This window comes from Euprymna scolopes, chromosome 20, assembly GCF_053919585.1.
Source record: "Euprymna scolopes isolate OS-2025 chromosome 20, ASM5391958v1, whole genome shotgun sequence".
NCBI classification, from domain to species: domain Eukaryota; kingdom Metazoa; phylum Mollusca; class Cephalopoda; order Sepiida; family Sepiolidae; genus Euprymna; species Euprymna scolopes.
Genome location: NC_136501.1, coordinates 2,349,090 through 2,363,845, shown reverse-complemented (window position 1 = coordinate 2,363,845; position 14,756 = coordinate 2,349,090). Strand labels below are relative to the sequence as shown.

At 33.8% G+C, this 14,756-nt stretch overlaps 1 protein-coding gene across 1 annotated transcript in view; it reads right to left on the bottom strand.

Moving 5' to 3' along the window:
* LOC145241291 (regulator of G-protein signaling 7-like) overlaps positions 1 to 14,756 on the bottom strand; it is a gene marked incomplete in the record, with an annotated part of 531,541 nt that overhangs the window by 140,857 nt on the left and 375,928 nt on the right. The window contains 1 exon segment of the mRNA XM_080104037.1: positions 2,274 to 2,355. Coding sequence (XP_079960163.1) covers positions 2,274 to 2,355 — 82 coding nt within the window.

Genomic DNA, 14,756 nt, shown 5'->3' with positions numbered 1-14,756 from the left:
TATATAGAAGGGGTTATGTTGATTTCCTTAATCCATGGATTTTCAATAAAGGCTCATATCATCAGAGGAAATGAAATGCGGTTAGCAAAATGTTCAGCTGTGAATAGATACTTATTTTGCTTTTCAGCACAAATATTGAAAATAGTTTTATAAGTGGTGAATGATAATTATATGGAAATAATTATAGGAAAAGGGAATTTGATACAACCTGGGTAGTCCATTATCGGAAGGAGTACAATGTCCTCCGAGGTTATAATTCCAGGTAGGCAGAATATTGGTCCAGAGGAGAAGGCAGTAGTCCCATATAACAAAAAAGCGTGGTTGTTCCTTATTGATTTTCCGAAAGGTATACGGGGCAACTGCATTTCATTTCCTCTGATGATATGAGCCTTTATTGAAAATCCACAAATTCAGGAAATCAACACAACCTCTTCTATATATTCCTTTTGTCAAACAATAAATTCTTAATTCGAATATATGTGTCTATATGTTGTTTTTTCAGAATTTAAATATAACCACTAAACATATATATATATATATATATATATATATAAAATTATGAATAAATAACATCAAGTTTATTATAAACTCTTTAAAAAATAGTGACACAAATAAGTCATTCCAAGATTTCGATTCACACCTTTCATTTCAAATATATATATATATATATATATATATATATATATATAGGAAATTTATTACTGTGAGTCCAGAATGAGTTTACAAATTGTTTCAGCTAGAGGAAAATCCTCAAAGAGGAAAAATCCAACTAGCATCGTCAGAATTCATAGATGGACTAAGTTATAAAATCAAATAAGAATGGAAAAATCGTATGAATTCTGACGATGTTAGTTGGATTTTTCCTCTTTGAGGATTTTCCTCTAGCTGAAACAATTTGTAAACTCATTCTGGACTCACGGTAATAAATTTCCTATATACTGCTCTGACTACACATTGAGCACTCTAGTCCGTTTTTTTCACCACTGGTAAATAAATATATATATATGCGCAGTACTCTAGAATACTATTGATAATAGTAAACAGTTCAAATGTTAACATATGAGTGATAAACAAAATCGCATTAATTTAAAAGAGTAATAATTTGATCCTATGAGAGAAGACAAGAGAGTTTGGAATTTTGAAAGATTTTCATTTTGTACAGAAAAAATTATGTTACGCGTGTCTATCTCCCCTACTCCATCATCGGCATCAATAGCAACGTTAAGCAAGAGATGAATAAGAAATAAGTGCTTATTAAATAATGTTGTTGTTGCCAATTATTTTAGTATTAAATATTTGTCAGAAAAACACAAACAAAAAAAAAACAGACGCATCCAATCATCAATTTTATCAGAATGATTTTTTAAATGGATCTCCTTAAAATAATAGGAGAGTTGAAAATAGACCATGAACTTATGGCAGACTTGCAACTCTCGTTTCCCAATTTTTGTCCTTTAGTCTTTAGACTAGCCTGGGTGGCTAGCGTTGCCCGAGTGTTTGGAGGTTAGGGTTAGGGTACGTTGAGCAAAAAAAAAAAAAGTGGTAGTATGCAGGCAGGCTCGAACCCGTACCAGGAAGGAGGAAAATAATGTGAAAAAAAAAAGTGACGTCTTTGCCGTTGTGTCCATTGCCAAACTGAAAGTGGCAAAGATTTAAATTAAGACAAGTCACTCGAAAAGACTTGCGAAAATATTGGTGAAAAAAGCGATCCTTCCTTGTAGAAAAACGCCCAGTCCCAGTTGAGGGTGAAGGAATTAATGTCTGTAGCCAATTTTTTTTATATTTATCGTCCGAAGGGTCAAGCTTCAAAACCATACCAATCTCATGAACATCCGTCGCCTCTGTCGCAAGTTTTAGGTAGACATATAAACATACATACATTTAAACAGACAGGTGAGATTTATATTATAGATTGCATGAATGAGGTTTCTGACAAAGGGGCAAGAATTGCTGTTTTCTGGGTCAAAATCTATCCATCTAACACTTATTGTTTTATTTTAAACTTTTTTTTTTTTTTTTTACATAATTAGCTCCTTACAATAAGTGGCTTCATACCTTGTCTGGAGTAATTCCCATAAAAAAAATCATGGGATCTTTCACAGTGGATTGTCAATACTCATTCATATGGAAATGCTTTGATAAACGGTTTATTATTTAACAAGATTTGCAATGTCTCACTTGAAGAACTAACAACTGACATCGTCGATGAAGTAGCAGACTGGTTGCATGGACATTTGAGGTTTCATTTTAAATGAATCATACATGCTACTTACCGGTGGTTTGTGCACTCGCCAATACGCTCTTTCTTGACTATCAGAGATTTCCTTATCACATCTGTTTTTGCCTTTCGCTATCCTAAAAAAAAATACATAAAAAAAAAAAATTGAGTAAAATTGAATTACAAATATCAATTAATGGCATGCAATTGTTTCTCCAATAAAAATCAACCAAATAAATTTATTAACACATTTATTATACAAAGAATGAACTATCTCTTCAAAGTAAGTAAAATGCTGAAAAAAACAAAAAAAAAACAAAACAAAAACAAAGAAAAAACAAATGCGAATGGTGATTAATAAGGATCTTCTACAAGTGGTCTTGTTAGTTAAATTTATAAAATTGAATTGATTTTGGCAAAATTCTAAAAACTTTATAAAAAGAATGAAAGTAAAGTGGTTGATCATAGTCAAGGATGACCTGAAAGCTCCCTTTCATTAGTTACTATACCAAGATTTAGGGGAGAGTGCCACTCCTTTTGCAGGATTACTCCACTTACCATTGATTGTCATCTAATAAAGCTGAGTGGTTAAGCAAAATGGCATCAAGTACTATTTTTTGAGTCTTTGGTATGACTCCACTAAGGATTGAATCCTGCTCTCCAAACTTATTACTGAACATTCTAATCGTTCAAACACTCCATAGATAGCTTTATGTCTTTTTTTTTTTTTTAATCTATTTTAATATTTTGTTTGTTTTTCTTTTTTTTTTTTTTTGTTTTGCAGATTCAAGATTATAAGGTTATTGAAGCATGCACTATAAATTATAAGACTTTTAATTTTTTTTAAATTTTCTTATCAGTTTGTTCAAGCTGGGAATGGAGCATCCTACCAGATGCCAGACATTCTCATATATATTACAACCGAGAGATCTTTAAGATTCTAACCGTCCTTTTAAGTGCACAATTGTTTGAATCTCTTTTGCACTTGATTCATCGGGTATATTTGTCAGGTAGTTTTTGAAATTCTTTTTCATGAATCCAGTTGTTCCTGGAATGATGGAAATCTTCCCAAGATTCCAGTTTCTTTTCATGTCACACATAAGACTTTGGTATTTCATTATATTTTCCATTTCAGCTCTATTTAACCCAGCATCATTGGAGATGCAAACTTCTACTATGGTTGCTTCTTTCTCCTTCTTGACCCATATCATCATCTCAGGTTTAATAGCTCAGTTTTTTTTGTTTTTTTTTGTTTTGTTTTTTTTTTACACGGTGGTCACCACTTATCAAGGCCCGGAAGCCATTTTGGGATAGTCATAGTGGATGGTGTATGACTTATTTTAAACTGTTTTTTTGTTCCCAAGACTTTCTGCTAGATTCGACATTCAACTTTACAGATCGTCCAGTGGAGATATTTATACACTCCATTGCGTCGCACGTATAGTAGCCGTCCCCCATCAGAACTTTACAATTGGATATCAGATGGCTTACATTATCTACTTCTGTATGGCAGAACCTGCATTTGTTATTGCTGAGATCACTGATCTTTTTAAAAGCTTTCGTCATCAAGCTTTAAATAGCATTGCTGCAGTATAGTGCACATGTAACTTTAAAAATACATTCTGTTGAAATAAATTAAAATACACACTTTATAGTTTTATTTCTTTCTTTTTAATTAAAATTTTTTTTATTATTAGCAGATTGAAAGCTGGTCACCATTTATTTTATAACTTTGAGAATTGGTTATGTCTACCCAAAACTATATTAGCGTAAATGAACACTATTAGCACCAAATAGTAAGCGGATATTATCGTATAGACTAAAATATGTAAATATTTCTATCTAAGATGTTTGTCCGTAGGAACGATGAGGACCATCTGATTATCCTGGAGGGAAGATGAATGACAAGCACTGAATTGTGAAACAAGTGTTGCACAATCGCCAGCTCTTTCTCTTCTGAATTGGCACTGCTTGATTTCAGTGGCAAGAAGTTCAGGATGACTGGAAACAATGCCAAGATAAATGGAGGGCACATACAGCACCTGCCATTCCTTAATGGTTACCCATTTTAGTACTGACCAGGTTCAACGATGCTTAACTCGTGATGATGCCGAACATTTCTACAAAGAACACTTTGTTCAGTTTAAGAAAATACACAAAATCCATTTCATACAATAAAAATTTAATTCTATTTTATCAGCTTATGTTTTTCTTTTAGTGATTCTCTTAGCTTCAGCTATTTTTTCTTTTTTTTTAAAATAAACTCAGTTTTAAGCCTTTCTCATCGAAGATTTAGTTATTTTTTTTTACCTTGTATCTTATTTATTTTGTCAATAATTCCATATCATATATATATATATATATATATATATATATATACTAGCAGGACCTGTTAACCGGCATTTCCCAGTGGAAGCCCCCACCCCTAAAAAAATTAAACTACAGTTGTTGTTGGTGGCCACTGCCATCCCTGGACAATTGTAGACACTGGCAGCTATTTGTTTTTAAGCACTATTGTCTCCTGTAGAGAGCGACGCCATTTTGTAAACTTTCTGAAGTGTTCGTTTATGTAGGAAATATTTTCATTCCGGAATATGAGAATGTCAGTTCTCAGCCAATCAGAATTGGTGGAATATGCCAAGGAAGCCATTATTATTTAGGAATTGGAAATCAGAAGATTATGTTATGTCTATTATCCAGTTACGATCGGTGTAATCGCAATATTTGTGGAAAATATACATTTCCCTCCGGGGTTGACTGATGGGTGTGGGAGGACTAAATACTTATGAGGAAAAATAGGAACTCCTTCCTCTAAAGATGTTGCGATTGTGATGGTATTGCTCCTAGGATGCAATGCAGTATTTTTTTATAACGACCTAATGTGTTTAAAATGGTGTTTGGAAGTTACATAAGATAGTTGCTAATAGCTTAGACGTATTAGATTTGTATGTGGCATCTGTTGTTGCAAACTTATGATACATGCGTCCAGAGGGGAATTTCTGCAATAATTTTATTATATAGGTGATATATATTATCTAAATATTAATTTACTTGTCTGTCCATCCAGTGTCACAAAAACCATCATCATTGCAAACATTAATTAATAAGAAACAAATTACATCACTTTATAGTCACTTTTTATCAGATAAAAATCATTAAAACCATTCTCTCGCAAAAAATTTTTATTACCATTATTACTTACATGACATGTTGAAATTAGTACAAATTCCAACGCATTTCAAGTGAAAACATTACCTACTTAAGTGGCATGTCGAAATAAGTAAAATCATAGGGTGTGTTTGTTGATTAGGGATCTTTTATGTCTACGCATTTCAGGTGAAAACATTACTTACATGCCATGTTGAAATTAGTACAAATTCCAACACTTTTCAGATGAAAAATATCATTACCTACTTAAGTGTAGTGTCGAAATAAGATCATAGGATGCTTTTGTTGATTAGAGATCTATTGAACCTGCTCATTTCAGGTGAAAACATTATTACCTACTTACATGTCATGTTAAAATTAGTACAATGTAGTTTTCTGTAAATACGGAAAACCAGACCTATTCCTTACATACACATGTAATCCAAAATGTTCTTAAAATGTAAACAACTTCGGGTGATCAGAACATGAAATTGATAAATCTTTATATTATTGAATTTAAAAAAAAACAAAAAAAACAGTGCCACATGATCATAATGCAGTGAGATCAGAATAGTTCAACAAATTGATGCGATTGTGTCAGCAAAGTTACTAGGACCTGAAGATCGGGAGCTTTGTGATTTTTTTTTTTTTTACATGGTAGTCACCACTTATCAAGGCCCGGAAGCCACTCGGGGATAAGGGTTATTGTGTATACAGTAATCAATGGGATAGTATCATAGTAATCCTTACTATTAGAGATTTGATAAAGTGTCTTACCTAGGGGGGGGGCGGTTCATCAGGAATTTGTTTATGTTGGACTTCTTCTATATCACTTAATCTCAATAACTTCCTCCTCCTCTGTAACCGCTCTCTCACAAACATGATGTTGCTAGTCTCGGTCTTTTCTATAAATACTATTATGACATTTGTTCTTCGTAACTGAATGGTTTATTTCCTGCTTCTTTTGTTCCAACTTGTAAAATGTTCTGTGTTAAATGGTTTAAGATGTCCTTTAATTTCTAGCTATTAATGTTGTAATAATTAACAAGTTGTTATGAGCACTCTGCAGAAGTCTGTTTCGAGAATCTAACATCACTAATGTTGTAGTAAAGGCTATGTTGTATCCGACAAAAATCAGAAGCATCATCGTTAGTGTGATCTTAAAAGGCCCAGAAGAAATAACACAGAAGATAATTAACAAAAAATTGCATCAACACAGACGCATTCGAAACACCCTCCCTTTGACTAGAGAAACTAAACTAGAATCGGACGATCAAGCCTTTATATGCTTTAGACTAAACATACAACATAACATTAGCTACTTTTATTTTCTCTACCGCTCTCCCTGGACCCAGGACTGTATCCTAATAGACAAAGTCTCTGACAGCATAGATACAGCACTTTCCCTCGACACTAGCGCACAAGTGCATGTATTTGGTGACTTCAATGTCCACTACAAAAACTGGCTTGGATTTTCTACTTACACAGATGTAGCTGGTACCACAACACACAAATTCTCTATATCTCATTCCCTATCACAGATGGTTGCATTTACAACACGTTTCCCAGACCAGCAAGAACAACACGCATCACTTCTAGATCTGTTTCTGACCATAGTTCCCAATGATTATGTAACGAATGTCCACAGCTCACTTGAGAACACTGATCATGCAGTGATAATGGTTGAAATCGCCCTAAACTCTAAAGCCAAAACTGAAGAGCCATGGCTCAAAACAACGAGATATTATAAAAAGGCTGACTGGGAAGCCATCAGGGATCTCATCAGAGATGCCCCATGGTGAAATATTTTTTCACTTCCTGCTGAACAGTGCACAAATGAGACCACCGAATTGTTCAAAACGGCAATTGAAGCACATGTTCCCATGCGGAAATTTTATAGCAAGTCCCACTCTCTCCAATGGTTTACTTCTACTTGTGCAGTTGCCATTGTGCAAAGGCAGCATGCGTACCACAGATTTAATCAACATAAGTCCAGCTCAAACAGACAGAAGTATATAGAAGCCAGAAGTAACTGTAAGAAAGAAATAGTAACAGCTAAGAGAGAATTTACTGAAACCACCCAAAAACGCATCGAAGCACAGAAATTAGGAATCCATGACTTTTGAAAAATCTACAACAGTGTAGTAAATAATGAGCAATCAACAATTCCCCCACTAACCAACAATCATGAGGTTGTTTGATCAGCAACCGAAAAGGCTAAGATGCTTGCCAGTCGGTTTGCCACAAACTCCACACTGGACCCTACTAACCACCTTCTCCTTGACTTTCCTTTGCAGACAGACGCCACACTAGACGATCTGAAAATCACGCGTTCTCAGGTGCATGCTATCATATAACCTTGACACTTCAAAAGCATGTGGTTCTGATCTCATCCCAGCTGTGCTATTAAAAAAGTACTCCACCGAAGTAGCTCCAGTTCTCTCTAAACTTTACAACAAATGCCTTAATGAATCTTGCTTTCCTGTCTGCTGGAAAACTGCTTCTGTGGTACTAGTTTTCAAGAATTCTGGTGAAAGAACTAACCCAGTAAATTATCACTCCATTAGCCTCCTCCCACTTTTTGCCAAAATATTTGAGTCTATAATTAACTAAGCTCTAGTCCATCACCTTACAGCAGCTAAACTCCTGACCTATCAACAATATGGATTCAGGCAAGCCCGTTCCACAGCAGACATCCTAACTGTAATCTCTGAACGTATATAGCATTCATTGGGCAAAGCAGGGAGGGTAGAGTGGTAGCCCTAGATATATCTAAGGCTTTTGATAGGATATGGCATGAAATCAGATCATACGGTATCACTGGTAGAATACTTAACATAATTAAATCCTTCTTAGATAAATCCAGGTTGTCCTCGACGGTTGTACATCTAAACAATATTATATAAATGCGGGAGTACCTCAGGAGTCTATCCTTGGACCTCTATTATTCCTAATATCCATAAATGACCTCCCCGACAAAATTGTCTCTGAGATGGGTATATTTGCTGATGACATCACACTCTATAACAGACATGACAGGAAAATAAATGACCACATATGTAAGGAAATGGCAGAAACACTAGAGAATGATCTCTAAACTGTAGTGGAATGGAGACAAAAATGGATGGTTACATTCAATGCTGGCAAGACTAAACTTGTTTCCTTCAATAATTACAAGAAACCTTCTCAACCACCAATAGCAATGGCCAAAGACTTTTTATCTGAAAGTACTTCTTTTAAACTCCTCGGCCTAACGTTCACAAGAAACACGAGTTGGAACAATTACATTGAGAGCATTGCCAGAATCGCTGCGAAGAAAGCTATTAACGCCTTAAGTATCCTGTATCTCTATAAGGCCACCATTTTCCCATGTATGGATTTTTGTTGTCATATTTGGGCTGGTGCATCTGCTACTAGTCTCTCGCTCCTAGACAAGGTTCAAAAGAGAGTCGCCAACCTGATAGGTCCTGAACTGTCATCTAAGCTTCAGCTTCTGTCCCATCGACGAAATGTTGCATCCCTCTGCCTGTTCTATAAGTACTTTAACGGTGAATGCTCCGACGAACTGCAAGCACTTGTATCCCCTCGTTGTAAATACCCCCGCCAAACAAGCAGCTAAATCCCACCCCTTCACAGTAGAGATCTCTAGATGTAAGAGAGCCTTCTACTCCAGTAGTTTCTTCCCCAGAACCGCTAGACTTTGGAACTCCCTTCCGGGTCCCTGCTTTCCCAACTGTACTGACATGCAGAAGTTCAAGTGTAACGTGAACCGACATCTTGCTGCCCAACTCCCCACATAGTACTCCTGTAGCTTATGTCCCTGATAGTAACCCCCTACATCATTGGTCAGTTCCTATCATCCCTGCATATAAATGAAACCTTCCAATTTTCTGTAATCATACCCTTTTAATTATACGATGAAAAGCGTTCGCGAATATGGACCATGTGCAAATGAAATCACGTAAATATCGTTAGGTCTACTAGCAAAGTTAGAAACTTATATGAAATTGGAAATCTGAAATGAAAGATAATCCAAAATGGGAATTCATCGAATGATAAAAAGATCAAAATACATTTTGGTTAATGGAAGCAGAAAATACTTGAATGATTAGACCTCATTAAAATATATCGATCATTTTTGGAGCCAGAAATAAGTAGTCATTTATGTAGATTAGATTTCAATATATTGAAATCTTTCATGTTCTTAGACTTCAGTCTCAGAATATGGAAGAGTGTCTGCACCAGAAATAGTTTATAGTAAAGCAAGGGTTGTGTAATTCCTAATTGCATTTCTCTTAAATTAAATCTGGACAGTTATAGGGAGATGTGTGCAGAACAGGAGACTTCATAGGTTTTGTCCAACACAAAGAATAGATAGGAGTGTTTGGGTTGATAGGTGTAGAACAGTTGAAATAGCAGGACCAGTTTATAGAGAAAGGCCAAGGAAAGTATCGAAGGAAATGGTAGGAATGAATTTGAATATTATTAGTCCTCCCATTTCATGAGCAATGTTTCTGACAAAGTGGGAAGAATTGCTGTTTTTTGGGTTGGATTTTATCCATGTAATACTCATCACTGGCGAGTTTTTCACCTTGAATATACATATATATATATATATATAATTGTTATCAAAGAGTAAATTTTTAACAAAGCAAAACGTATCAAGATAAGAAAAGCTCCAGATTATTAAGAGGAGCAAAGCTCCTTATATCAAGTGACTTCATGCCTTGTCTAGAGCAATTTCCATGAAAAAAATTAAACTAGCCATGTCTTACATTAACCACCATTACACTTCGTAGCTATGTTCCAAAATTCATAATGATCGGTTAATTAGTTTAGGAGTAATTAATTTCATGCCCAGAAATGCAATATCTATTGCAAACGATTGTCTGTAGGCAATTATTTGAACACAAAGTGCTATTTCATTCATAGTTTGAAGCAAATTACAACTTCAAATCTCTCCATGCATCTGAATATTCCAATGAAGATGCGTGTTCTCGAATATATTTTCTGCCTCCATTCACTTTTCACACACTTTTTACTTTTTGTTCTTTTCATTGGATGCCATTTGTCTGCATCAAGAAATTGCTTTCCATTTGGGATTATTATCTTCCATTTTTAGGATTCATCATTTTTGGAATTTTTTTTTATAACTTTTTCTTTTTATGCCTTACATTTTTTTGTCTTACTTATTTTGACATAAGAACTGGGTTTTGTTCGATTCAAAAACTGACAGAGTCGATCACTCAAGTACGATGTACAAATTGTACAACGCATCGAAACATATGCAATTCATTCACATACTACAACATTAAGTGTTAAACAAACCAATCGTAGTGCTGCTACAGGTATTTTTGGGCCATAGTAATGTCTTTGATAATAATCATGCTGACACACCGGTTCCTGCCAGATCACCAAAGTTAAGCAATGATAAATCTGGCTAATACTAAATGGGTGACCATTTGGGAATACTAGGAGCGGTATAGAATGGCGGTGACAGTACTACTGTCAAAAGAAAAGTCAGGCGTCCCCTTCCCTCCGCTAGTCTGTGAGAGACCCCGGCACAAGGCCGAATACCTCCTGATCAGGGTAAGGTAAGGTTATTAAAAATAAGTTTCGCATCAACAAGATGGTGAATTATTGCTAGATTGATTCAAAGATGAATTTTGGAACAAAAAGCAGAAAGGGACTGATGGGATAATAATTTTGAGGGCTAGTTCTTTCACCAGAATTTTTGAGCTATCATGAAAAAGAGATTAAGTAAGGCACTTATTAATATTGAGTTTGGAGAGGAAAGGGGGCAGCTCAGCAAGTATTTCCCTATTAATATAGCAAGAATAAAACCAGGCCACCATTAAATACTTTATCTCCTCCCCATTTTATTTATTTAGATTTCTTATGTCGATCTACAGAAAAGCATCTAAACAATCGCATGTACAAAATATTTTTAAAAGTATATATATATAGGCGAGATAAGACACTGATAGAATTCAGATGAAAAATCCTGATAGATATTACTTGAAGTAATACTTTCAAGGAGATCCTAGCCAAAAAGGAAAAGTTCAATATTTAAGAATAGAGCAATATATAAGTTTCGTGGTTAAATTTTAAATTCTGAAAAAACAACATATAGACACATATATTCGATTTAAGAATTTATTGCTTGACAAAAGGAATATATAGAAGCGATTATTTTAATATATATATATATATATATATATATATATATATATATATATATAAACATAATGCATATATACACAAATAAATCTACACATACATGTACACACACACATTTATGTATATGTTTCCGTATACATTTTAATATCACTACACAATCACGACAATGTTTCAGTCAATTAGTTATGAATAACTGAAGCTTTCATCAGACAATGGTGCTTTGAAGAAAGTTCTCAATGAAATGTAGAAAAACGAATTTCTCAAAAAAAAAAAAGTAAATTGAAAAAGTCATGTGGTTGCATAATAGCACATAAGTAAAAATAAAATAGATAGACAATATAAAAATACAAGAATATATAAAAAATTTATATATATATATATATACACACACACACAAACATTAACAAAGATAAATCCACATAAAATATTACAATATTAAAAACCTAGACAACACAAAATAATGTTACCTTTTATACTGTTTTTTTTTCTTTATATATATTAGTCGCCTGGCAAGGCCACAAAAGAGACAACCGAAACAACGAAACTGAAGCTGGCCTGCAGGACACTATATATATATATATATATATATATATATATATACACACACAAATGTAGGCAAATTTTAGCATATTATATTGGTTTGAAAATATAGGTTCTTTTTTACAATTATCATAAAATTTTAACCATAGAAAAGTCATATAATCTTCAAAAAACCTGCAAATTTTCATGTAGTTTCGTCTCATAGAACAAAAGATATGAGCATTTCAATATTTAATTTGGCTACCAATATAGACATATCCATAGATATACTACCTTTATAGGCAATTTTATAAGTTCTTAATCTCAGCGACTACTGATCAGAATTTAACAAACGAAGATTTGCTCGAAAGGTAATGACCTGAATTGTATAGTGGGCTATGTGACATTTACCCTTAAGGTTGAACATTAAGGGGATCACCATTATACAGAGCCTATTTTGGCCATTTTCTTTTACATCCATAAGTCATTTGTTTTCCTAGTTTTGCATATGAATTACAATTAGAATATCTGATATTTCCCCAAAACCTCTGACCTTGAGGGAGGGGAGACTAAAACTTGTTGCTATGGTTTCAAATGATCTGAAATAACAGCAAGGGGAGACTTGATTCCAAATATTTCTCATATGTTATATCTTTCCTCTTTGGTTTTCATACAAGTAATTTTCACAGTGTATAAAGATTATTTGATGCTGGAGATAGTCATAATCGTACCCTATTTCCAAAAGAGGGGAGATAATAACATATGAGAAATATTTGGAATCAAGTCTCCCCTTGCTGTTATTTCAGATCATTTGAAACCATAGCAGCAAGTTTTAGTTTCCACTCCATCAAGGCCAGAGATTTTAAGGAAAAATATACACACACACACACACACACACAAACTAGCTGTATATACCCGATTGAAACATATTATTGGGCGCAGGGTTTAGTCACATACTATTAAACGTACACCAAATGTCTTAACTTCTTACGATGGTTCTAAAAGTGGACCACATGTTTACTTATGAAAGCATAAAACACATCCATTTTTATCTATTGAAATTAAACAGAAAATAACTCTCATAGGATAAAAGGGAAATAACTCTCACAGCTTAAATACATAAAATTACTTCCGTTTTTAAAGGCAACTGGTTTTGGCTAATAATAAAAAATAAATTGTTTCTAAATTTTTGAGATGAGGATTAGTGATTCATTTATTTGGATTCTTTAAACTACTGTTCTCATCTTGAGCATCATTTTCACAAGGTTTCGGTTGATGTATCCTTTCTTCAGGTGTATCTTGTCAAATTCAGGAATGTTTTTGTCAAACTCGGGAATTTGGATGGAATTTCGAACTGAACCTTTCATTTACTTCACAGAAGTAGTTTGCTCTTGTTCCGTCAGTCATGACTGGATAGAGGTCCTAAGTAATTTGCAATTATATATATATATATATATATATATATATATATATATGATAATAATAATTAATAATAGTGTTATTTATAACTAGAAATAAAATAGGTTTAAGGTTCCCATAATATGTACTAGAACTGTCCACAAGGACTTGTGGCACAGTGATTAAAGTACTTGGAAAAAAAATCAGTTGTAAAAAGTGATATTCTCCTGAAACTTGAAGGTTCAATTCTCAGTGTGGATGACCGAAAAATACAATTGCCAATTACTTATCCAGTCATGGCTGACAGAACAAGAGCATGCTACAAGATAGACCCGAAGAAGGTCAGAGATTACATCGGCTGAAACGTTGTGAAAATGACACTCGAGATGAGAACAGTAGTCCAAAGAATCCAAATAACCTCGAAAATAAATGAAATAAATCAACGTTAAATAATATTTCGAACAATTAAAACAATTCTATTACAATAAACAATAACATTGAGATAATTATTAAAATAAATTTTCTTTAATGTAATATGCAAATGAGTCTTGAACGCAGATTTCCTTTGAATAAATAGTATGCATAGAAATCATGCTAGATTGAAAGTATCCGTTTTTAGTATAAAAACTAATTTGTGAAACAGTGCACCTTGTAAACATACAATCAAACAGGAATACGACTTTGTTATCGATGGTGGCAGAACAAAATTTATATCCAATTTATTTATAACATTTTTTTTAAGAACATTAACTGCATTTCACAAGATTAATATCTGTTGTTGGTGAAAGTATTATTATGTTAATTTGTTTATTGTATTTAATGGTGTTTTTAAGGGTTTATTTATATAATAATTATATAAAATAGTTTTAATTTAATTTTAATTAAAAAAAAAAAATTTCATTTCCTATTATGTATGACCTTGCTTATCTCCTGCCTTTGATACACACACACCTTGGGTTGATCATATTGAGGAACGAAAAAACTGCCGCTAGCAAAAAAACAATGCTCTTTGTGTAAGCAAACGGAGCTTAGGTCGTTTGGATAATGTTTAATCATTGTGTTTTCGCAGATCCATCTCAGCAGCCAAACAGCGTAACAGTGAGAAGCACTGATTGTCGGCTGAGCGATTGAGTTTCAATCCTGACTTGAGGTAGTTGCTGGTCTAGCCGAACTGATGAATACAGTACTGAATGTGGATAACTATATATCAGAGTTGAGATGATTAATTGGAATCAGGACTAAAACAATCAGAACTTTTTGAGGAATCGGAAATATTTGGGTCTATTTTGTGATG